Source organism: Ailuropoda melanoleuca, chromosome 1 (assembly GCF_002007445.2).
Source record: "Ailuropoda melanoleuca isolate Jingjing chromosome 1, ASM200744v2, whole genome shotgun sequence".
Lineage (NCBI taxonomy): Eukaryota > Metazoa > Chordata > Mammalia > Carnivora > Ursidae > Ailuropoda > Ailuropoda melanoleuca.
This window is the reverse complement of record NC_048218.1, coordinates 63232767-63259987: the sequence shown is the minus strand read 5'-3', so window position 1 is coordinate 63259987 and position 27221 is coordinate 63232767. Positions and strand designations below refer to the sequence as shown.

The 27221-nt window shown below is 33.1% G+C and overlaps 1 protein-coding gene and 1 non-coding gene across 2 annotated transcripts in view; both read right to left on the bottom strand.

Annotated features, from left to right (window-relative positions):
* The window catches only part of STXBP5L (syntaxin binding protein 5 like), a 404610-nt gene that overhangs the window by 198195 nt on the left and 179194 nt on the right, over nt 1–27221 (bottom strand). The window contains exon 7 of the mRNA XM_034659194.1: nt 21665–21728. Coding sequence (XP_034515085.1) covers nt 21665–21728 — 64 coding nt within the window. The remainder of the gene's footprint in view (nt 1–21664; nt 21729–27221) is intronic.
* LOC117795473 lies at nt 19734–19838 on the bottom strand. Its single transcript, XR_004619512.1, has one exon. It is a non-coding gene; the product is annotated as a U6 spliceosomal RNA (small nuclear RNA).

The window sequence follows — 27221 nt, the reverse complement described above, 5'->3', positions numbered from 1 at the left end:
CAGCAGGGAGTCTGCTTCTCCCTCTCTCTTTGCCCCTTCCCCCTGCTCATGCTCTCTCTCTCAAATAAATAAAACCTTTTTAAAAAAGCACAATAATCTGGTTAAAAATGGGCAGAAGACCTAAATAGACATTTTCCCAAAAAAGACATACAGGTGGCCAACAGGATAAGATACTCAACATCACTAATCATCAGGGAAATGCAAATCAAAACCACAATGAAATACCACCTTACACCTGTCAGAATGGTTAAAATTTTTAAAAAAGTTTTCACTATTAAATCACATACAATATATTAAAAAATTAATTTGACAAAAACATTGAGCTTCTTTACATTCTAAAGTAAATGGCATGACTTGCTAAATTCAAAAAGTCAAAATTAAGTGTAAACTTTAAAAATATTTGTTAAAATAAAATTTATATAATGTCATAAATACTGTATTAAGATGCATTTTAACTTCAAATCAGCTCTTCTTACATACCAGAGAAAATGATGTATCACTAAACCAATTCCTATGGTATGCAGGGAAAGGAGATTTTTACATCTAAAAAGTTTGGAAAATCTCACTTAGCAAGAGAATGAATAATATGACCTTTCAAAATCTAAGCCCTAAAATGAATGAAATAATAATCTAAAGTGCTATTATATTTTTTCATAGAAACATCTGAAAGTTGTTTTGCTTATAAAACATTACTAGCAATAACCACAGTAAATAGCAAAATATAAACTACCTCACCTCAAAATGTCATACATTATTGAGATAACTATACAACATTATGATATAGGAAGTATGAAAAAATATTAGAATCACTTAGAGAATTGAGAAAGAGAAATGAAGCTCCTGATACCCAGGAGACACCTGACAAGATCACTCTGTGACCACAATCAAGACAAAAAAACGATCACTCTGTAATCATGTCTGACCACACCAAAACATGAGTATCACGTAGGTCACAAACATATATATTACATATATTTTTATATAATTATATATTGTATTCTTATATAATATGTGTATATAATTTAAAAAATTTATCTCTCACAATAGAATTTAAGTACTGTGAAGGCAAAGAAGTAAGGTGACTTTCTGATTACTATATCATCGGGACCTGCAACAGTATCTGAAGAAAATAGGTATCTGATAGATATCTGTTAAATTAATTATTATGCCACAAAATCAAAATTACAGATACTATATTCCCTAACAACTATGAAATAAAATTTGAAGTCATTAACAAAAATATTTTGGAAACTAAAAAATATACTTCTAAGTAATTATGGTCAAAGAAGAAGTTATAATGAAAAGTATGAAATAGAACTGAACAAAAATGCCTTATATTAAAACTTGTGGGATACAGATTTAGCTTCACCAAGAGGGAAATTTATATTTTATAAATGCATATGAAAAGAAGAAAAAAAATTTTTTTTTAATTTTATTTATTTATTTGACAGATAGAGACAGCCAGCGAGAGAGGGAACAGAGCAGAGGAGAGGGAGAGGAAGAAGCAGGCTCCCAGCCGAGGAGCCTGATGTGGGACTCGATCCTGCAACGCTGGGATCACGCCCTGAGCCGAAGGCAGACGCTTAACGACTGCGTTACCCAGGCGCCCCCAGAAGAAAAATTTTCTTAAATAAATTTGTCAGGAATAGGTATTTAATTTTTTAGTAAATAATTTTTTGAAGAATACATAGAGAAAAGCACACAAATTATGGATGTCTTTAATGAATTATGAAGTTGAATATACCTGTGAAACTACTACCTGGGTCAAAAAATGCAACAGAAAAACAAGAAATAGAAAAAAACAATACAAGATACTCAGAAGCAGGGCGCCTGGGTGGCTCAGCCATTAAGCGTCTGCCTTCAGCTTAGGTCATGATCTCCGGGTCCTGGGATCAAGCCCCACATTGGGCACCCTGCTTGGCGGGAAGCCTGCTTCTTCCACTCCCACTCTCCTTGCTTGTGTTCCCTCTCTCACTGTCTCTGTCAAATTAATAAATAAAAATCTTAAAAAAAAAAAAAGACACTCAGAAGCCTATTTCATACCCTTAACCAATCAACATTCCATTTCCTTTTTATCCTCTTTTCAAAAAGTAACTACAGACTTCTAACTATAGGCTATTGTATCTGTTTTTGAATTTTATATGAGTGGAATTTTACATTACATATCCTTTTCTGTCCTGCTTCTATTTCTAAACATGATATTTATAGCAGTAATTCATTCACTTTTTATTATTGTAATAGTATTTCATTGTTTGGGTATGACAATTCCACAATCTATTAATTCATTTTACAAGTGATATAATAACATTACTATAAACAAATTTGTATATGTCTTTTAGAGAATATGTATATGAATCTGTCAGGTATATACTGATTCATGGGGTAAGAGTATGTTTAACTTAAATAGATACTCCCAAGCAGTTTTCCAAAGTGGTTGTACCAATTTCGATTTCCATAAGCTGCATATCAAAGCTCCAATTCCTTTTTCATCTTTTTTTTTTTTTTTACTAACTAATGGCTGTATAATGTCAAATAGAAGAGGAGTATGATAGGCATCTTTGTCTCACTTCAGAATGCAGGAATAAAGCGTATTAATTCATCATTAAGGAGGATATTTTCATAGTTTTGGGTAAATAAAGTTCAGATTAACAATGTTCCTTTCTTCTAGTGCAACAGTGCCCTCTTTAAATAGCCATCACCCATCTAACCTATCCCCCACACCACCTCCCTCCATCAACCCTCGGTTTATTCTCTATTGTTAAGAATTTCTATGGTTTCTTTCACTCTCTCTCTCTTTTGTTTGCTGGGAGATTTATTACTGTTTCAATTTCTTTGCTTGTTATTGGTCTGTTCAAATTTTCTACCTTTTCCTGTTTCAGTTTTGGTAGTTTGTATGTTTCTAGGAACTTACCGATTTCTTCCAGATTGCCCAATTTTTTGGCATATAATTTTTCATAATATTCTCTTGTAATTGTTTGTATTTCTGTGATGGTGTTTGTGATTTCTCCTCTTTCACTGGTGATTTTATTTATCTGGGTCCTTTCTCTTTTCTTTTCAATAAGACTGGCTAGGGAGTTATCTATTTTATTGATTCATTTGAAGAACCAGCTCTTAGTTTTGTTAACATGTTCTACTGATTTTTTTTGTTTCTACATCATTTATTTCTGCTCTAATTTTTATTATTTCCCTTCTTCTGCTGGATTTAGGCTTTCTTTGCTGTTCCTTTTTTAGCCCCTTTAGGTGTAAGGTTAGATTATATATTTGAGACTTTTCTTGCTTCTTGAGGTAGGCTCGTATTGCAATATACTCCCTTATTCGGACTGCCTTTGCTGCATCCCAAAGGTTTTGGACTGTTGTGTTTTTATTTTCATTTGTTTCCATGTACTTTTTTATTTGATCTTAAATATCCTGGTTAACCCATTCATTCTGTAGTAGGATGTTCTTTAACCCTCATGTATTTGTGGTCTTTCCAAATTTTCTTGTGGTTGACTTCAAGTTTCATAGTGTTGTTGTCTGAAAATATGCATGGTATGATCTCAATCTTTTTGTACCTGTTGAGGCCTAATTTGTGACCCAATAGGTGATCTATTCTGGAGAATGTTCCGTGTGCACTCTAAAAGAATGTGTATTCTGCTGCTTTAGGATGAAATGCTCTGAATATATCTGTTAAGTCCATCTGGTCCAGCGTGTCATTCAAAGCACTGTTTCCTTGTTGATTATCTGCTTAGATGAGCTGTCCATTGATGTAAGCAGGGTGTTAAATTCCCCTATTATTGTATTATTATCAATGAGTTTCTTTATGCTTATTATTAATTGATTTATATATTTGGATGTTCCAAGTTGGGGGCATAAATATTTACAATTGTTAGATCTTGATGGATAGACCACTTATGATATAATGCCCTTCCTCATCTCTTGTTACATACAGTTTTTGTTTCAAAATCTAGTTTGTCTGATGTAAATATGGCTACTCCAGCTTTCTTTTGACATCCATTAGCATGATTGATAGTTCTCTATCCCCTCACTTTCCTTCTGCAGGTGTTTTTAGGTCTAAAATGAATCTCTTGTAGGCAGCATATAGGTACATCTTGTGTTTTTTATCCATTCTGATACCCTATGTCTTTTGTTTAGAGCATTTAGTCCATTTACAATCAGAGTGATTACTGAAAAATATGAATTAAGTGCCATTGTTTTATCTGTAAAGTTGGTGTTTCTGGTGGTTTCCTCTGTTCCTTCTAGTCTTTGTTGTTTTGGGTCTTTTTTCCCCCAAAGAGTCCCCCTTAATATTTCTCACAGGGCTGGTTTAGTGTTTATGAACTCCTTTAGTTTTTGTTTATCTGGGAAACTATTTATCTCTCCTATTCTGAATGACAGCCTTGCTGGATAAAGTATTCTTGGCTACATATTTTTCCCATTCAGCACATTGAATTTATCCACTGATTTTGAAAAGTTAAAACAATTCTGTATTCCTGGGATGAATGCAATGTATTCCTTTTTGTTTTCTCTTTGATTCTTGATCAGACTTGCCAAAGATGCCTTAGTTTTATTGTATTTTTTTAAAAAATTATTTTAGAGAGACAGAGAGAGTACGTGGGTGGAGGGGCAGAAGGAGAAGGAAAGGGGAAGTAGACTCCCCAGTGAGCACGGAGCCTGATGCAGGGCTCAATCTCATGACTCTGAGATCATGACCTGAGCTGAAACTGAGAGTTGAACACTTAACTGACTGAGTCACCCAGGCACCCCAGTTTTATTAGTATTTTTACAGAATTAAGATTTTTTTTTGCTAATGTACTATATTTTTCTTTTCTATTTCTTTTAATTTTTGCTCTCGTATTTTGTATTAGAATTCTCTGGAGAAATAGAACCGATAGAACCAATAATATAGATCTAGTCTGAGTCTGAAGTCATGAGGACTAGAAGAATCAATGGTGTAACCCCAATCTGAAGGCCCTCAGGTTCCAGATCCAGGAAGAGCTGATGTTTCAGTTCAAGTCCAGAGACAGGAAAAAGCTGATGTCCCAGTTTGAAAGCAGTCAGCCTATCTTAACTTGAAGGAAGGTCAGCCTTTTTGTCTTGTTCAGGCAACTGATTAGATGAGGCCCACCCACATTTGGGAGAGCAATCTATTTTACTCAGTCTACTTATTTAAATGTTAATCTCATCCAGAACATCCTCACAGAAATACCCAGAATGATATTTGAACAAATCTCTGGGCACCCCATAGTTCAGCTCATGTTAACACATAAAATTAGCCATCACATCTTTATTATCTTTCTTCTAGTATCTTTGAGTTTAATTCACTATTTTTCTATTTTTACACTAAGATCTTTGATTTACAGCTTTTCTTCACTTTTAAGAAAAAAATCCTAACAAAAGCTATATATTTCCCTCTAAGCACAGCTTTAGCTACATACCAGAAGTTTTGACATATCACAGTTCTATTGTAATTTAACTTAAAATATATTCTAACTTTGATACTGATTTCTTCTTTGACATATGTTATGCAGAAGTATAGTGCTTAATTACTAAGCATTTAGGAGATTTCCAATTTATTGACAATCTTGCTAAATTCTCCAGAGGTTAGAGAATACATTGAATATTATTATAATCCCAAGAAATTTGTTGAAACAGAATTTATGGCTCAACAAATGTACACTTTTGGTAAATACACCATGTACACTAGAAAATAATGTATGGTATGCAGGTGTTGGGTGTGATGTACTATATATGACAATTATGTTGGTTAATCACGTTCGAATTTTCTTTATCCTCACTAATTACTTCTTTATTTGCTTACTTTTGCTTCCTATGTTTGTGGTGGTATTAAGAAGTGGAACTTTGGCAAGTGATTTGATCTTAAAGGTGGAAGCCTAAAGAAGAGGAGCAGTGCCCTTATGAAAGAGATTCTGGAAAGCTCTCTTTCCCTTTTTACTGTGTGAAGATACAATAAGAAGATGACCATCTAGAATCTGGACCCTCACTAGACACTGAATCTGCTGGTGCCTTAATCTTGCCCTTTCCAGTCTCAGAACTATGAGAAATAAATGTTGTTTAAGCCATCCAGTCTATGGTATTTTTGTTATAGCAACCTGAACTAAGGCATCTACTTTGTCTGATATTAGTATAGCTGCACCAGTTTTTTTGTTGTTTGTTTTTGCTTAGGGCACACATGCTATATCTTTTCCTATCCTTTTACATTTAACTTTTCTATAACCTTAAGTTTAAAAATGTGTCTCTTGTCACAACGTATCATTATTTTAACACAGTCTGAAAATTACTATCTTTAGCCTGTTTACATTTAATATAATTGCTGTCATACTTTAGAGCAAATCTATCTACTTATTTTATATTTGCCCCATCTGCTTAGTATTACTTTTTCCTTTTTTGTTTTCTTTGGGTTATTTTTTGTTATCTCAGTTCCCTATTAACTTATCCAATATACATATATTTATTATTCTTTTAGTATTACCCACATGAATATAAAATATTGTTATGACTTATCAAACTATAATGTAAATTAGTACTTGTGTTACTTTTTGGAAGCAATAAGGACCTTGAAACTTTAATTCGACAGACTTTATCCCAACTTTTGACCTATTTTTAACTTAAATGTGTATTATTTTTCAATGTATTATACTCCCAGAACTATCATTTTTATAAAATATTCCCTATGTTTACCCGTAATTGTTCTTCATTCCTCCTACATCTCTGTTCTTTTATAATCAATTTCATTCCCACAGAGAATTATAGTTTTTTCATTAGAGCAGATTTGCTAAGTTTATTATTGCAAATTATGTTAAGTTGCTATAATTTCATGATGTTTTTTAAGAGTGTTTTTGTAGATCATAGAATTCTGTGTAGGCTTTTTTTCTGTAGGTGCTTTTCCCTGTCAGTACCTTGACAAGATCACTCAGTTGTCCCCATTTCCCATTTTTCTGTTAGATGTCTGCTGTTAGTCTTATTTTTTTTCTATACTCTGCTTTTAAGATTATTCTCTGTCTTTGATATGCCTAGGTGAAATTTACTATTAAGCCTGCTTTGAGTCTGTAGTGCATCTTAGATTTTTTTATATATCTGTCATCAGTTCGAAAAATTATCATCCATTCATAAATATTGCTGCTATCACATTCTCTTTTTTTCTTCCTCCAGGACTCCAGTTACATATATATTCCACATTTCATTATGCCCAAAATGCTCTTCATCCTTTTGCCTTACCATGCTTTCATTTGGATATTTTCTTCTGACTTATCTCCTAGGTCACTAATTCTCTCTTCATCTGTTTATAACCAGTTATTTTGTTTTCTGTTACACTTTTCATGTCTCTGCTGAAACCTCCACCATTTTTATTTATTAAACATTTCAATCACACTTATTTCAAAGTCCACATTTGGTAACTCCTATTTGAGTCTCCTGTTGGTCTATCTCTACTTACTCTCTGTTCTCTTGGTTTCTGGTGAATTCTGATCATTCTGATCATTTTATATACCTACCATGTTATTTTTATTTTTAGTATAGAGGCTAAGTATGGGAGAAATGTAGTGATAAATATAGGCTCTGTGTGGTGTTTTCTTCTTCCATAAAGAATTTTTTTCTTTATTTTATCCGTCAGTTAGACTAAGGCAGATCAACTTAATCCCAGAAAGGATTCGGATAATATTAAGAAAAGTTTCAGTTATTTAAAGGACTAGTTTATTTGCAGTTCAACCTTATTTGTAGGGTATATCCCTTTGGAGCCACACTGAAAGCTTGGAGTGATATCAGAGACTTATTTTTGGCATGTGCTGAACTCCTTTTCTCATCCACACTACTCTTCTGTCCATAAAACTGCAGAAAACTCTGCTTAGCCTCTCAGCCAATAACTTTGCTTGGTTACTCACTATCTTAGCATTCTTTTCAAATATGAATTCCCTAGAAGGGGAAAATTGTGGCAAGTGCTTCTGGCTTTCTTTCTGTGGAATCAAGAGCTTACAAATTTTCACTGCCTTGGTCATTCTCTGGTGCCCTCAAGAGATTTTCAAAAATACTTTGTTAGATTTTGTAGTTCTCCTAGTGGGAGGACTGATCTGAAATAGGATAGTCTTCCATTATCAAAAGTGGAAATACTGTGAATGTTAAACTGTATTCAAAGACTTTTTCAGCATCAATGGAGATGATCATAATTTTTTTCCTTAGATCTGTTAATGACAAACTGTATTGATGGATTTTCTCATAGCATCTATCCTTGCAATCCTTGAATAAAAGACCATTTATCAGTGTTTTGTTTTTGAATATGCTTTTGGAGACTGTGTCTTATAGGATATTTTATTTAAGACTTTTCCATTGATATTAACAAATTCAATAAATCCATGTTTTCTTCTGTACAACTTTTTTCAAGCTTAGCTGGAACTTATAAAATAAAAACAATTTTTATATTTTCCTTTCTTAAACTACTCAGGACAGGGGTTTGTAAACTTTTTCTTTAAAAGAACAGATAGTAAACATTTTATACTTTCCAGACTATACAATCTCAAAACAAAAACAAAAACAAAAGCAAGTTATTTACAATAGTAGGAAATAGGCCAGATTTGTCCCACAGGCCACAGTGGCAATCCCTGCTTCAGAACAGTTGGTGTAGCATTATATTATAATAGTACTTAAATATTTAGTAAAATTTCCCTGTAAAACCATCTGGGTTTGATACTTTATTTGTACATAGTAATAAATTAACTTCCTCATTTTCTTAAACTTTTTGTCTCTCTTGGTGTCAATGATGATAAATTTATTTCTCTGGGAAATTACCAATTTTACCTATGCTTTTAGATGTATCTGCTAGAGTTGTGTAAAATAATTTAAATTGGATGTTTAAAAATTTCCTTAGTTTTAGTATATTCTTGTTTTGCATGTCATTTGTGTAGCTTTGTTTTCCCCTATTCTTCATCAGGCCAGATAGTAGTTTGCATATTTTGTTTATGTTCTATGCAAAAAAACCAGCATATTGATTAATTTATAAGACAGCTTAAAAACAGGAGAACTCCCTAAGTTCCACTTTTATCTTTATATTTCCTTCCTGCTTCCTTTTGCTTTATTTTCTTGTTCTTTTTCTAGCTTTTTTGTTTCATATTGAATTTATTTAAATTTATAACTTTTATTCACTTAAGCATTAAATGCTATGTATTTTATAATTGTTTTAATTATATTTCAAGAAATTATACTTCATATTTCATATGTAGTATTACAGTATTGTTAATTTTTATATATTCTTCAATTTTGGTTTGTATTTTCTATTTGACCTAATAGTTATTTAATGAAAGTCTTCAAATTTTCAAGTGGAAAGGAATTTTTGCTTTTGGATTTTTTATTACTGTGTTTCACTCTCTGTATGAAATGTGCAATCAATTATAGTGCTTGGGGATCAAGGATTTTTCTTCATCAGATCACTCAAGATCACCCCTAAGTGGGGATGTAATTGAGTAGTCAGTGTCTAGATAATACCAACCAATCATCTGACATGTGAGGCAAGCCTGAATTTTGTCCTCCTCCGTCAGTTGGTTTTAGGTATTCCACTCCCACCCCATGAGACCATATATATGGTTTGAGAGAAAGGCATTGCTGCAACAGATGGAAATCTAGGACCTCCAATTACCTAATTATGCCTTTTAGACAGCTGAAGGATGATTTCCTGAATAAACCACTTCCACTACAAAAATGGTTTGTCAATTGAGTATTTTAACATCTAATTCAGAATGGACAGCTCAGGTTACATTGTCATCTGGTGTCCCATGGTTAGGTGTTCAGTCTCTACAAGAGCTCATTAGCATACCAGGAGTTGCTCTGAAAATGGAGAATAGCAGTTGTGACTTTCTTATTGCACTTTCCAACAGACTATTCTTATCTACCAGATACATTAAAGTCCATCAGATCTAGATCATAGGCACCAAGTGGTAAGGTGGCCTGTAAAGCAGCTTGGACTTAGTGAAAAGCCCTTTCATCTTTAGGTCCCACTTAAAAACAGATTTTTTGGATAATCTTAAAAAATGATTTGAAACAGTAATTTTGAATATACTATATACTATTATCTAAATCCAAAAAGGCCCATCAAAGAGAATTACAAAAGCTTATGCTTTACCTTAGAGGAGATACCCCTGCATGCCCCAGACCATTAAACCCTCAAAATCATCACATATAAGACAAGGTCCTAGATCATTATGGAATTTTCTTCCCACCCTCTGACACAAATCTTGTTAGCTAGAGAGGTACTTACTGCTTTTTTCTCACCAGATCCAATTAGTATTATATAGTAAAGAAAATGAACTAGTATCCTTTCTAAAGACTGTCAAGACAATCAAGTTTCCTTAGAACTATATTATGACAGAATATGAAAAATAACATAGTCCTGGGGAAAAATTATGAAGTTATACTGCTTTCCCTTTCTAAAAAAGCAAGCTGCTTTTAATCTTCTCTGCTGATATACTGAGAAAAGAAGAGTTCACTAAATCAATAATTGTTTATCAGGAGACAGCCTGTTATTGATTTGCACCTATAGAAGTATGACCAGCAAAGCAGCTGTCACTGGGGCAATCACTTGGTCAATTTTACAGTGGTTTACTAACACAAAGCTCAATCTATCTTGTTTTTTGCAGAACCCAGACAATGGAACAAGGATATATCAGTGACTACTATTGCATCATTCAAATTAATTGTGCTAATCTCTGCAACTCCTCCAGAAATACATCCTGGTTTTTGTTTACAATAATGGCAAGGAAAGACAAGTTTTAGGAGTTTCCGTGTGTCCCTTCCAATTATAATGGCTCTAATTCCAATGTCAGAAAACCAATAAGAGGATTATGCCAGCTTCTGTGCATAACTATAGACTATACAATTGTGGTGTAAAATAACTGGATGAGTCTGAATACACATTGTACCTACTATGAGAAACACTTGGGTCAAAACATCATTTATCACCTAGTTACCTAGTTCCATATGCCATGACTCTAACTGGAGGATCACACTTTTTGGATCTTTTGATATTAATGCCTGCTCCAACCCTATAGCTAACAATACTAGAAAAGTAAACAGTTACTTCGGCAAATGACCACAGATGCTTCCATAATTATTATATGTACTTATGGAAGCACTTCAGGGTCCTTTCTCAGAGGCAACTGGCCTCTCCCTTTCTATCAGTGGGCTCTAGATCTGTAAGTTGGCTTATATCTGGAAACCTGATGAACTGCTGTGAATTTCCACTTTGGTGGTCAGTGTCAAGAGTTGATTTTTTTTTCTGGTTATGCAAATCAAACAGCATCCCAGTCAGCTGCTCACCTAATTTTGCTCCTAGAAACAGCATGATATATTAGCTATTACCATAGATTTCTGCATTGCCATCCAGGCTTACTGCTTGTTATGGTAATTATGTTCACATTGCCAGATGGTCAAATATTACCATCTGGCCTCTACCAATCCATGATATTTAATCCCCATAGATACTACAGAGCCTGGATTTCTGCCATCATCTCCTACTGTCAACAAAAGCCAAAAAAGGACAATTCCTACCAAACTTCTCAAATATGCTTGTACTGATCTTTCCAGAGCACTCCTTATTAGGTTAAGCGAAGACAGTGTCCTTAAGAGCCCTCTAGGAAGTCAGGAGGTGAGATGCCAGGACAAATATAATATATCCATTTTAACATTCTCATCTCCCTATCTTCTGACCCCTTCTTTAATACTATACGAAAAAGCCCTAGCCTCTCTACTTTATTTACCATATGCCTTTGTTGAGTCCATCTTCAAGGGGCCATCCCAACAAATGATTAGGATCAGATCCAGGTGTCCTTCAAAGCATTGTCTCAAATCATGGTTGAGTGCCCCATGTAAATGAACTCTCCTCCATGCAACCCCTAATGATGAAACCCTTAAAAAACATTCCTATACACTTGATGTACTGTTAGTATTATCCAGGTCCTAAATTCCTTTGATGGGGAGAGGGTTCCTATGTAGTGCCTATTTCTTCCTGGAGGAAAACTTACGCTTACCTTTTAGGCTGTGCTGAAATCTGAGATCCAATTCTGATGAATGGCCTGGAGGTAATGGAATTGAAGGTTGATCTTGTGAGGGTAAATAAACATCAACAGGCAAGAAAACTACCTCATTTCATTGGTCATTTAAGTCTTCTAGAAAAGGAGAAACTATTCTCTGAAAATAGTGCAAAAGATACTTCCACTGTTCAAGGAAATTGGAGAGGGTGGGGTTTACAATATTTTCAGGCTTATGTACACAAATTTCCGTATCTCAGGTGTAGTGGTTGAATAATGTCCTCGCAGAGCCTTAGAATGTGACTTTATTTGGAAATTGAGTCTTCAGAGCTGTAATTTGTTAAGAATTTTGAGATGAGGTGTGCCTGGCTGGCTCAGTCAGTGAAGCATGAGACTTCTGATCTCAGGGTTGTAAGTTTGGGCCCCACATTGGGTGGAGAGATTACTAAAAATAAAATCTTAAAAAAATAATTTTTGAAATTATTGAAAAAATAATTATGAAATCATCCTTCATTTAGGATAGGCCCTAAGACCAGTAACTAGTGTCCTTACAAAAGAAGGGAGGACACAGAGACAGAGAAGAACATCATGTGAAGACAGAAGAAGACCGGAGTTACGCTGCTACAATTCAAGGGACACTAGGAGCCATCAGAAGCTGGAAGAGGCGAGGAAGGAGTCTCTCCTAAAGCCTTGAGAGGGAGCATGGCCTGACCAAGATCTTAAATTTGGACTTCCAGCTTCCAAACTGAAATAATAAATTTCTGTTGTTTAAAGTTACCCAGCATATAGAATTTTGTTATGGCCATGCTAGAAAGTGAATATACCAGGAGTCAGGGTCACATTCTTTTCTTATCAGGGCTTTGATTTTAACAAACAAGACCTATCAAACTATGTATTTATCCCTTTCTAAACAGGCCTATTTTTAGCACAGTCTGCCCTCAAGCTGCAGGAAGAGTTCCTTTAAAGCTTCCTTAAAGAGCCTCTGACATGCCTTAAGTCAGTAATTAACTGTTCCGAGTTAATCCTGTTATTTTCATACAGTCTCCAGTGATTTGGTGGGCAAAATAATGCCTACCAAAGATGTCTACGCCCTAATCCTCAGAACCTGTAAATATATTACCTTAAATGAAAAAAAGAAAAAAAGGCTTGTCAGTTGTAATTAAGATTTGTTGAGATGAAGAGACTATTCTGGATTATCCAAGTAGGCCCAATCTAATCACATGAGTCTCTAAGACTGGAGGACCTCTCCCAGCTATGGTTAAAAAGAGATGCTATGTTATCTTTAAAGATGGAGGAAGGGAATTACAAACCTAGAAATGTGTATAGTTTATAAAAGCTGAAAAAGGCAAGAAAATAGATTCCCTCTAGAGCTACCAGACAGGAGTGCAACCCTGTCAATATCTTGAATTCTAGCTCAGTGAGACCTTTATTGGACTTCTAGCCTATAGAACTGTAAGATAATACATTTTTGTTGTTTCAAACTATTAAATTTGTTATAATTTATATCAGAATAGAAAATAATACAAGTGGCATCAAAGGAAGCTGGTTTTTCCATCATCATTATAATCTACCATTGCCTTTTATCAATTAAACAGCGTAGTACTTGATCTTCAATTGTTTTACCTTTCCATCAGCCCCTTTCCCAACTAATCATAGGAGGATGTTTAAGTAATTGTGATATCAGTGCATGATAATACCACCTCACTTGGCACCTTCAATGGGTTCTTTGATTTTAAGCAGGAGACAATTCAAGTCCAAAGTACCACCCTAAGGGTCTACAATCTAAAACAGGAGTCAGCAAACTTTTTATGTAAAGGGCTAGATAGTAAATATTTTAGGCTTTGCAAGCTTTGTAGCTATGTCACAAATGCTTGGCTTTGGTCTTGTTGTTAGAAAGTGGCCACAGACAACATGTTAATGGTGAGCATGACTGTGTCCCAATAAACCATTTTACAAAAACAGCCATCAAGCCAGATTTATCTCACTGGCTGTAGTTTCCAATCCCTCATCTAGAACAATTCTGATAACTATTGTCTTTTTTTTTTTTTAGATTTTATTTATTTATTTATTTGACAGAGACAGCCAGCGAGAGAGGGAACACAAGCAGGGGGAGTGGGAGAGGAAGAAGCAGACTCTTAGCAGAGGAGCCTGATGTGGGGCTCAATCCCAGAACGCTGGGATCATGCCCTGAGCTGAAGACAGACGCTTAACGACTGCACCACCCAGGCGCCCCCTGACAACTATTGTCTTAACCAGGGTTCTGCAGAAAACAGCCTGAGGTAGGCTTAAGTGCTAATGTTTCACTGAGAAGTACAATCTCAGGGCTGTAATAATAAAGGAAAAGTGAAGTAAAGCAAAGTAAAAGTAAGATGATATATAATCACACTAATCATTATTTCATAGGGAGAAGCAGAAGAGGCACAGGCAATCGCTTAGCAGGTGTATCTGCTTGGCCTTGCTGGATGTCTATAACAGCTTATGCGTAAAAACCATAATTAAGAATAGCCCAACTACAGGAAGGAAAGGAGAATTTTATTTCTTGGTTAAGGTTTTCTCTATGGGAAATTAATACCCCCTCACTTCAGAGTTGTATCATTTGACCCCTTCGGCTGCCATTAAGGATTGCCTTATAATATGGCACATTATTTGAAATATAATATCTATATTATAGTATGGCATGCCTTATAGTATGGCACATTATCTGAATACAGAATTAAAGGGAGGAGCTTAGACTTGGCATAGCCAGTCAACTTAAGGAAAGAGTACTTTAAGAAGCTGATTAATCCTGCCAAAACCGAAATGAAGCAAACAGTCAAGAATTTGGGAGACAGACAAGGCTGAGAGAATTCAAGGAGATATACACAGTATTATGTCCAATATAGGCATCTTTCAGTTCAAGAGCACACTCTTCAGTTTGATATAGTTATGCACAGTTTCTTTAGTAAATGGTATCTTAGAGGATGGTCTATTTTCTAATTCCTTGATACTATGCTGTTTCAGTACAAACCTTAACATAAGTGATTTGTTCCTTCTTTCACTTTACTACCAAACAACCATGGAAGTTTGTCTTTTCTAAGTTGAATTTATACCAGAAATGTAAAATTTTTAAAATTAGAAAAATCCATTAACATTTCAACAAATTAACAAATGAAGGAATAGTCATCTTGTAGTGTAAATACCTGAGAGTAAGCTTTTTTTATTGTGATATAAGTGCCTAACATTAAGCTTTTAATTGCGGAGGCATCCTCTTCAGACATCCATCTTGAATAAACACACTGTCAGCTACATTATTAGATAAAAAGCCAGGCTGCTCCACCCATGAAGTTCCCCTTTTTTAGAAAGCTTTGGCTGAATATAAACTGATAATTTGATTGATAGCTTACTTTTTCCTTCCCGCACTTTAATTCCCACTCTTATGTTTTAAATTCACAAATGAAGTGAACGTGGGAAACCCTAGGCACCCCACCCTTGACCCCAATAAAAACTGAACGCCAGGTACATGTACTCTCTCACTCTCTACCCATGACTTCATTGAGTAGCCCCAAACATGTTGTGTACCCTCTAAGACTTGTGAATAATAAACTGTTTTTCAAAGTTCCCTGATGGTTGTTGCTGAGGTGCATCTTGACTATTATAAGAACCAAGAGGCTGGTCCAATCACAACACTGGCTCTGAAAAAGGGAAATGTCTGTGTGGCCTGGCTTCAGGCCCAATTGAGTGTCCCCAAGTATTTGTAGACCATAGCATCATTATCAATAGGCTGAGATTAGCACAAAACATATCTCAATACATGTAGAAAAGCATACAATAAAATTCAACACTACAATTTAAAACTCTTAGAATATTGGAAACAGGTGGAAACTTTTTAACTTCATTAAAGTATTCAACCAACAACCTGCAGCAAACATCTTAATGTTGAAATCTTGGGAGACATTTCATTTGCAGTTGGAAATAAAAGAAAGTTCCCGTTAAAACCATTTATATTCAACACTGCACTGGGTTCCTATCCAAGAAAACAAATATGTATATAATTAATATATAAATTTAGAACAAAACAAAATTTGACTACATTTTCTACACTTTTATATGTAGAATATTCCAGATAATCCAAGGACAGCTTTTAAAAACAGAACATTTGGTGATGCAATGAACACAAAATAACAAAATCAATATTTTATACACTAAAATTAATTAAAATTAAAATTTAAGAAAATTCACAGGAGCAATAAAATTTGTAAAGTACTTAGGATTAAGCTAACAAAAGATATGTAAGAATTTTGTGGGAAAAGTTACAAAGCTATATAGAAAAAGGTAAGAAAACCAAAGGAAATATATCATGTGTATAGATGGAACACTCGTATCTTAATGAAGTAAATTTTTTCTAATCAATATGCCCAAGTTTCAAACAAAATTCCAGCAGGGATTTACATAGAGTTTGATAAACTGATTCTAAAATGTATATAGTACAATAAATAATCAGAAAAAGCCAAGACGGAGAAGGGAGAGGGGGCAGGCCTACCAGATAACAAGGTATTTTCTGCAACTTTTATTAGTTATTTCTAATAAAATGTAGTAAAAGTACAATAATAAATAAACATATTAGTGCAACAGAGGAAAAAGTCCAGAAAAAGACCCATCCAAATATAGGAACTGATATATGGTGAGATTTTCTTATACATTAGTGGTAACTGAAGTGACTATTCAATAAATCAATTATTTATATGTAAAAACATATGTATCCCTTATCTCAAACCAACATAAAATAAATTTTATTTAGGTTAAAATCTAATTGTGAAAAGGAAAACCTTAAAACTGATTTTTTTCTTAAAAAGGATTATATTTTACCTCAGGAAGAAATGATTTGCTAAGAAACAAAATGCAAGAATCAAATGAAAAGACTGATAAAGTTGAATATATTAAAATAAAAAACTTCTAAATGTCAAAAGGCTACTGATGGAAAAACTAGTCTACAAGAAGTCAAAGGATTTATTCAAGATTATATGCTAATAAGTAGTAGAGCCATAATTCAAACATACAGTCTTCTGACTTTAATACAAAGTTATTTTGCATTCCTTTTAATTTTTAATAACATAATTAACACATTATATTCTTTCATAAAAATTTGAATGCAAAGGAAATAATCAATACCTTTGATCATTTTCCCTAGTTCCAATCTCCAGTATCCTCCCCAGATCTGTACATATGCTTTCAGGACTTTTTTCTTGGGTATTTGAATATATAATAAAAATACAAATGCATTTTCAAGTGGTTTTATAGCGTACTCATGGTTCTGTAACTTTTCTTTGAAAAATCATGGCTTAAAGAACTTTCCATATCAGTACAGCATTGTACAGTGTGAATATATTAGCATTCATTTATTCAATTTTCTATTAATTGAACTTTAGGCTGTTTTCAATATTTTGCCCATTGGTCGTATAAATAGGATAGACATCTGAAATGAATTTTCTAAATCATAATGAATATATGCTTTAAATGGTGATAATGCCAAATTACCTATACTGCTGTATATATCTACTACTGCTGTATCTAGATTTTCATTTCTCAATTATTAATGTTTTCCATTACCTGATATTAACATTTTTAATGTTTTGCCAGTCTGATGTGGAAAAAATGGGATAATGCATTTCCCTAGTAATTATTAGTGAGGCCATTTCCTCCTGTCAGCAGCCAAACTGCTCTCTAGAGGTAAGAGGCAACCACATCTTCAACTCTTACAATGGTCTTTTCTAGTAGACTTACTCCCATATTTCTAAATATGTTCATATTGCCATTTCTTGATATATTAATTAGACATTATCTATTGATTTCCTATTATGAAAGATGAGGATTTAGTACAATTCTTTATATATTTTGCATGTTTATTATTTGCCTACTACATATGTAAGCAAATATCTCCCACTCTTGCCCGTCTTTTACCATGATTGTCTTGTTATGGTATATTCCTTAAAGCTTTTAGGTTTTATGTCTTGCCCAAGGAGGTCCCTACTTCACAGTAAAAACCCATTTCCTATAGTTTCTTCTAAAACTTTCTGAGTTGTGATTTTAACATTTATGTATTTTCTCCATCTGGAATTTATTTCTGTGAATGGTATAAGGTAGAGACCTTACTATTTTTTTTTTAAATAGCTAGCCAGTTGTTCAACAGCATTTATTCAATAGTTTATTATGTCCTAAAACATCTTCTCTAAAATATCCAAAAATTACATCAAATGTCTGAACCATTTCTGGAATATCCATTTAGATCTATTGGTCATTTTGTATCCCCTTGTTCCAATATCACAATGTACTGTATTTCTTTTTAACAATAGCCTAATTATGGAAAGAACCCAAATGCCCATTGACTGATGAATGAATAAAGATTACACACACACACATACACACACACATACACAATGGACTATTACTCAGCCATAAAAAAGAATGAGATCTTGCCATTTGCAATGACATGAAGGAAACTAGAGTATTATAAGTGAAATGTCAGCCAGAGAAAGGCAAATACTATATGATTTCATTCCTTTGTAGAATTTAAGAAAGAAAAGACATGAACAGAGGGGGGAAAAAATAGAGAGGCAAACCAGAAAACAGATTCTTAACTATAGAGAACAAACTGAGTGTTACTAGAAGGGAGGTTGGTGGGGGATGGGTTAAATGGGTAATGAGTATTAAGGAGGGCGCTTGCTGTGATAAGTACTAGGTATTGTATGTAAGTGATGAATTACTAAATACCACACCAGAAACTAATATTACACTGTTAAGTAACTGGAATTTAAATAAAAACTTAAAGAAAAAAAAATAATAAAATAAAAAATAAAAGATGTCTTAAAACATTTTCTTTTTTAAAAATTTATAGTTACTAATTTAATTTTTCTTCTTAATTGTAGTATAATTAATACAGTTTATATTAGTTTCAGGTGTACAATATGTATAATTCAACAATTCAATAAATTATTCAGTGCTCATCAATATAAGTGTGTTCTTGATCCCATTTATCTATTTCATCCCTCTCCCCAACATCCTCCTTTCTGGCAACCACAGATTTGTTCTCTATAATTAAGACTCTGGTTTTTTGCTTCTCTCTTTTTCTCTTTGTTCATTTGTTTTGTTTCTTAAATTCCACATATGAATGAAATCATATGGTATCTGTCTTTTCTCTTATTTCACTAAGTATTATACCCTTCAGATTCATCCATATTGTTGCAAATGGCAAGATCTCATTCTTTTTTATGGCTGAGTAATATTCCATTGTCTATATATACCACATCTTTATCCATTCATCTGGGGATGGACACACGGGTTGCTACCATATGTTGGTTATTGTAAATAATGCTGCAATAAACATAGGGATGCATATATCTTTTCAAATGGGTGTTTTTGGTTTTTTGGATAAATATCCAATAGTGTAATTACTGGATCATATGGTAGTTCCATTTTTAATTTTTTGAGGAACTTCTATACTATTTTTCACAGGGGCTGTATCAATTTGCATTCCCACCAACAGTGCATAAAGTTGGAGATATCACAATCCCAGAATTCAAGATACACTACAAAGCTGTAGTAATCAAAACAGTATGACACTGGTACAAGAACAGACATATAGATCAATGAACAGAATACAGAGTCTAGAAATAAACCAATGCTTATATGGTCAATTAATCCGTGATAAAGGAGACAATAATACACAATGATGAAAAGACAGTCTCTTCGACTAATTGTGCTGGGAAAACTAATTTGCCTGTCATCCTTGCCCAGGGGCCATGCTAATTTTCTCTGTATCACTCCAATTTTAGTATATGTTCTGCCAAAGCAAGCGCTGGGAAAACTAAATGGCTATATGCAAAAGAATGAAACTGGACCACTTTCTTAAACTATACACAAAAATAAACTCAAAATGGATTAAAGATCTAAATGTGAGACCTGAAACCAGAAAACTCCTAGAAGAAAACATAGGCAGTAATTTCTTTGACATCAGCTATAGAAGTATTTTTCTAGATATGTCTCTTCACGCAAGGAAAACAAAAGCAAAATTAAGTTATTGGGACTACACCAAAATAAATAGCTTTTGTACAAGGGCATCAGGGTGGCTCAGTTCATTAAGCATCCAGCTCTTGGTTTCTTTCGGCTTGGGTCATGATCTCATGGGTCATAGGATCCAGACAGGGTAGGGCTCTGTACTCAGCAGAGAGTCTGCTTAAAAGCTTCTCTCCCTCTGCCCCTCCTTCCCACTCACACTCATGCTCTCTCTCTCTAAAATAAATAAATATATCTTTTTTATTTATTTGAGAGACAGAGAGCAAGGAGCAGGGAAGGGTAAAGCAAGAAGCAGACTCCCCGCTGAGCAGGGAACCCAACAACATGAGGCTTGATCCCAGGATCCTGGGATTATGACCTGAGCAGAGGCAGATGCTTAACAGACAGAGCCACCCAGGTGCCTCATAAATAAATAAATAAATGTTAAAAAAAAAAAAAGCTTTTGTACAGTGAAGAAAACCATTAATAAAACAAAAAGTCTACCTGCTGAATGGGAAAAGATATTTGCAAATAATATATTCAATAAGGGGTTAATATCTAAAATATTAAGAATTGATACAACACCAAAAAACCCAAATAATCCAATTTAAAAATGGGCAGAAGACCCGAATAGACATTTTTCCAAAGAAGACATACAGATGAAACACACACATGAAAAGATGCTCAACATCATTCATCATCAGGGAAATGCATATCAAAACCACAGTGAGATATCACCTTACACCTGTCAGTATAGTTAAAACCAAAAACACAAGAAATAACAAGTGTTGGTGAGGATGTGGAGAAAAACATTTTCTTTTTCTTAAGAATATTAGAATCATTTCTTTAAAAATAAATAAATTCTGATGTCACCTGATTGGAATAACACTGTATTTATGGACCAATTTGAAAAAATCCAGTGTTCTTTCTATTACCATTAGGCAGACTTGACTTTCAGGCTCAATATTTATTAGGCAAACTCAGTTTCTATCATTTAAAAATAAAGAAGCAAACCTATACTAACTAATTTACTCAGGTGTTTTCTATGGTACTTAGCTAAAAATAAATTCTTGAAGAGGCCATATTTATGATGAAAGTGATGCTTTAGATCTTTTCATATTATCAACTTTGTTTTCTCATCATCAAAAGAAAATTATGAATAATAAAAATGAATGAGGATTATTTCTATAACCTCAGAATATTTTCTATATAATTACCTATTTATAAAATCAAGATCGGCTAATTTATGATTATTTAGTATTGGCCATTTATCGTTACCAAAACTGAATAGCAGAGGCCAATGATTAATGATACTGATAACCATATTGTTAAGTTCCAACATAGAATATTTGAAAATTCAAGTTGTTCCACATATTCCATACTTCCTCAAAATTCTAGAATTAAATAACAACTTTAGCTCTAGGTGAAAACAAAGACTTAATTTGGGACCATTATTAGTGTGAATAACTCATTTATTCATTACTTGCTCATTCATTCAACATATTTTAATTTAGAAAACACTGAATGCTTTGAACTGTGCTACAAGTTAGTACAAAATAATAGTAAGAAACACCTTCATTCAAGAATGAGGAAAATAAATGCAAGAATAATGGTATTGTAATACTCACTTTCCCTTCGTCTCTTGGGCTATCGCTTAAATGTACAACTGGACCTGGATGAGTCTTTGTGGATCTGTTAAATCAATTCAAAATAGTAATTAAAAAACAATAATTAAAATACCTTACCATTATAGACTGGAACAAAGAAATTACATTGGAATACACTCCCAATATTCTGAGGTTTAAACTTAGATTCATTTGAGTTTTGGTTGTTTTTCTTTAAGACTACTTTTCTTTCTCTTATTAACGCTATTAAAGTAAGTGTAATTTTTTAAAATTTTTTAAAAATCAGGTAAAGAGCATAGATCCACATAACAATGGGATTCTTTGTTTCTATAGCATAAAAATTATATACTTGAAGAGACACTGTTAATAATGAAAGTGATGCTTTAGATTTTTTCATGTTATCAACTCTGTTTCTTCATTATCAAAGAAAAAATATGAATAGTCACGATGAATTATGTCATCAAATTATGAATTTATGAATTGGTATTTATATGTTTGTTGCCAGAGCTAAGCCTCTGAAAATTTGAAATTGAACTTACACAAAGATAACTTACGCAGCCACAAGGCTAATGCTATAAGCCTGTTTCAGCCATATTGCAAAGTACATAACTGATTTACAATTTCCTTTGACATAAAGTACAATAGCTCCTTTGATTTACAAAGAAACTCTCTCTAGTGATAGCCAGCTTACTGACAAACTGGGGAAACCTAGTTCACTGGTTATGTCTCATTTATTTGGTTATCCAGGGTAATCCATAACAGATAAACATGTGTCTAAGTGCATATTGTTAAAAGGACCTGTGCTCTGTAAATCTGACTTTAAATTTATTCTACTCTGATATCTGGCATGTTTCTTTTATATTTCCTACTTTAACATATCATTGTTGAATATGATTATGTCATGTTTAAATACAATATGACCTGATAGGACCATAGATTTATTATTGTTCATTTTTCCACATCCTTTCTTCAACAGTCTAATTATGTCAGATTAATCCTATTATGATTATATTGACATAGTTATAATTTATTTCTTTTAAAAATATAATTTATTTCTTATGCATACATGAAAACTATCAAATCAAAGATTCTTTACAAATAGTAAAGAATAAATTTTAAACTTTCTGGGATCAGATAAAAGTGACAAATGAAGTAACTCCAGGTTTCCCAGACACTGACTCCCCACAGTGACTCAGAGGAATAAATACAGACTTATTAGATATTTTGTTATTGGTTTTATCCTAAATTTTCTTATCTAAAAATGGAGATAGTAGTACTGATCCTGAGTAATTATGAGGATTATAATATTTATATATAGCACCTAATATAATGCCAAAACATAGTAAGTACTCGATGAATAGTATTATGACTGTTGTAAATCACTGGAATAATTGGAAACTAGAGTTACTATCTGCATTCTAAATGCAGTGTTTTATTAGAGTAACTTGCCTCTCATAAGGAACAGTGGCTTTCATTTATCCTTTGAAAACTATTAATATTCAATAAACTACAAACTCCTGTTTCTTGGGTACGACTGGAACAACAAATACCAAAGTGTACTCCATGATAAACTAATGAATATATAAGGTATTTCACATAAAGAGTGTTCCATATCAAAAAGTTTGGGAAACCCTGAATTAAAAATAATTTTTTTTCCTTCTACAAAGCTTCTTAGAGGCTCAAGTGAATACTAAAATCTTCAATATTTTCCCAAAGTACTAGCCCATAGAATTATTTCTCATTGACCATATTTAGGGAATCACTGAAATATACTTTGAGAAACAGTAGTTAGACCATATGCAAAACTTTTCCATTTAGACTGTCAGAGTTTGTGAAACACTCAAGTTCAGAAAATAATTTAGCATTAAACTTCAGTTATTTGTATTGACTTTTTCAGACTATAGAAGATATATTATTTGTTGTAAAAAAAAAAGAATTTTAAACTTAGAAGATACTAAGTCAAGAGAAAAAAATCTCTCATATTATTTTACTGCCTAAATATAATGACTACTAACATTTTGATACATTGTTTCTGACTTTTCCCCTGGCCTTACACTTCCAAAAACCATCAGGCATTCCTTGAAAAACTTATGGTCATTAGAAATTGACTTAAAAAATAAAAAAGCATTGGTGTACTCTGGATTCTGTAAATTCTACAAAAACTACTTTAGATAGAATTATTAATGAACTTAAAATCATATAGTATCCATCTAAATAATCCCTAATAATTCTTCTAGGTATCCCTATTTATCTCTCTTCCTCTCATTTAGCATGATGGCTTCTTAATAGTTTCTTATATGGGCCTTCTTTCTCTCCTATATCTTAAATATTGATATTCCTTTGTATTCTATCCTAGTCTGTCATCTATTCCCATATTATATATGGTCATGAATTCAAGAGCACACAGGAGCCAGGCAGGTATTGTAAATGAAGCAAATAGACTGAATGAGAACTGTACCAAACTGGACAGCACATTATCCACCTGCAAAAGGAAAGTTATTACTCAGTTCCAGCTGATTACTGACTGCCATGCAAGAATACTGAACTAGAATTGTCTCATTATGAATTTTCATGAAAATGTGGAAATCCAAATTTTTATTTATACTCTACCAATTTTCAAATATTAGAAATAACTCAGAACATATTTAAATACTCTGATAGCCAAACAAAACATATCTGTGAGTCAGAATTGGTTGACTGCTAGTTTGCTACCTGTTTTCTATACACTCTTCATGCACAATGAATGTGCATTCAATACCATAAATTCTATCTCATTACCTTCAGATCCATATAGCCCACTCCCTACCATTTTCCCATACCAATTCCATTTGAATGTTTTATAAATACTTACAATTCAACCTACCTAAAATTGAACTCATTATTTTTTTCCCCAACCTACTCAATCTCTTTCTTTCTTTCACTAAATGTCACCCTTATCTACACAGTTGCTCAAGCCTAATACCTGGGGGACACTCTTAATTCTTCACCATTGTTATATCTTCCCATAATACCCAAGCCTTGCCTCTTCTATCTTCTATGTATTTAATTATGTCAGCTTATTTCCACTCCTAAATCAATGATAATGTTTACCAAGAATACAGTTTTTTCTCTCTTTAATCATTTCTCTATACCTGCCTTCAGAGTAGTCTTCCTAAATGCAACTTTGATCAAGTCAATTCTCTGCTTAAAACCCTTCAAAATCCAGCTCCTGGCCTTTAAGTCCAAACTTCTCAAACTGGCCTACAAGGCCTTTTCATATTATATACCCTGATTACCTCTCCTCAACCTTTATCTTTCATCATACGCTCTCCCAGGTATTCCAACAAACTAAACTACTTAAAATTTCTGTGCATGGAATGAAAACTCTCTCACATTCTATCCTTTAAACCTTCTATCCCTTCTTCCTAGAACACCCTTACCTTTCTCTCCCAAGTCTTCACTCAACTAACTAAAATTCTCATCCTTTGGATCTCAACATAGATGTGATTTCCTTTGCAGATACTTCTCTGAGACAACATGTTAGGTGTCCTTCTTATGGAATTGCCACATTTTATTCCCAATATATTGTAATTGCCTTTTTAATTAATCTCATTAGACTGAAAGCCCCAAGAGGACAGTAACTATGTCTCCCCAGTTCAGAGTTGTTTCCAGTATCTAGCATACCATAGTGCACGATAAACACGTTTGAGTGATTGTTAAACACAAACCTTACACTTATGATTTAATAATGAATTTCATGCTCAAACATTAATCATATGTAAAAAAAAATAGGTTACATTTTTTAAAAAGCTAGGGCTGCCCTGCAGAAACATCTATTTTCATACTGTAACCTGGAATATATTTTCCCATAGAAAAAAATTTTAAATGTCCATTTAGTTCTCTGCTACTATTTTATGAGGTGTTCCACAAACGTCACTGTTTCTATGGAAAATGTATTCCAGTTTCCAAATAATCAATATATACATTTTGGGAACACAAACTATTTATAATTATGAGAACAGCCTAAAAGTATAATCAAGAGACTTCATTAATAATAGAAACAAACTGAAAAATAACATTGAATAAAAAGTATTTCAAGTAAGAACTTAAATCGAAATAATTCCACGTATCTCTTAAAGACAATTCTTCATTTGTCATACTTAGACAATGTATTGTTAAAATGTGTAAAATTCTATTAATGAAATGACTCTTAAATAAATATTTTATTATTGTCCCATACACTTGACACATATCAACAGGAAGTGGCACGCATTTTCTAATGTATCTCAATAGGTAGAGGGCAATTAAAAGACAGTTCTAGGAGACTGGCAGTTGGCATTAGGTAGATCACAATGGATCTATAATTTCACAGAATACACTTTCAGAAAACTGGTCTAAGTAAACCAGGAAACATTCAGGAGGTGATGCTGTCTAATAATAATTTCTAGAGGATATTTCAGGACATTTTCAGAGACATGTACAACACTCTAAAAGATCAGATTTATATAAATGGTAGTTTCTATTCTTATGCTGCATCAAATGTCTAAGATCATAACATGAAAAATGAAAGTGCTTTATTTTACTTTAGTTCCTCTTAATTTTACCCTCCTTTATAGTTTTTAAATTCATCATTTATCCTGAAATCATAAAGTTTAGAATATATAAATACATAGAGGTAAAGTATAGGTCACTAATTCAGGTAGTATTAAACTATGAAAAGTATTTGTTAAGTATATGAATATGGAAACAATAGCAAAAGTGGTGAAATACTGGATTTATTTCAATAATAAACTTCTTAATCAGCAGCATTCAACTGAACACAAATAATACATATATTACTATTGGTACTAATATTAAATTTGTATAAAAGTTCTATATTTCAACCTCTCAAGTTTATTTGCATTTTTATCAGTATCCTAAGAAACTTATGAAAGCAAGCATTAAGTTCAGCCCTAGTTACCACTTTTATAGAACTCAGATTATAGTGGGAAACCTTTCCCAAATAGCTAAAAAATTAAATAATTTTTTGGGAGACATAATTCTATATAGTCTATAGAATAAATGTTTTTAAAAATGTTTTTAAATTTAATGTTTTTAAAAATACACATGTAGAACATTAAAACATATATCAGTAAAATAGTTCATACCAATTATAAATGAAGCTCTAAGTCAATATATTAGTGTGTAACTAATTCTTCAATAATGTCATCAATCATTTAGTAGCCACTCTGTGGAAAGCACCAAAATAAGCCAAGTATAAAGAAAAAGAAAGGAACAAAGATTTTTTTGCCCTGGGGCTGTGCTTAATCTAATCAGGGAGGAAGAATTGTCACTGACAAAAGACCCATTAGGACATAATACAAAAGGAATGTTGTAACAGTATCATTAGTAACAACCTTTCCTATACATACAGGCATGCTGAAACATTAAAAGATAGGGAATAGATTTATTATAAAGACCAGACTCAAGCCTCATTTTAAGGCTGTTTTAATCAGAGTTCTGGAGAATAATTATATAACTCAGAATATATATATATATATAATTTTATATATATAATTTTTTTTTTTTTTTTATGTTATAT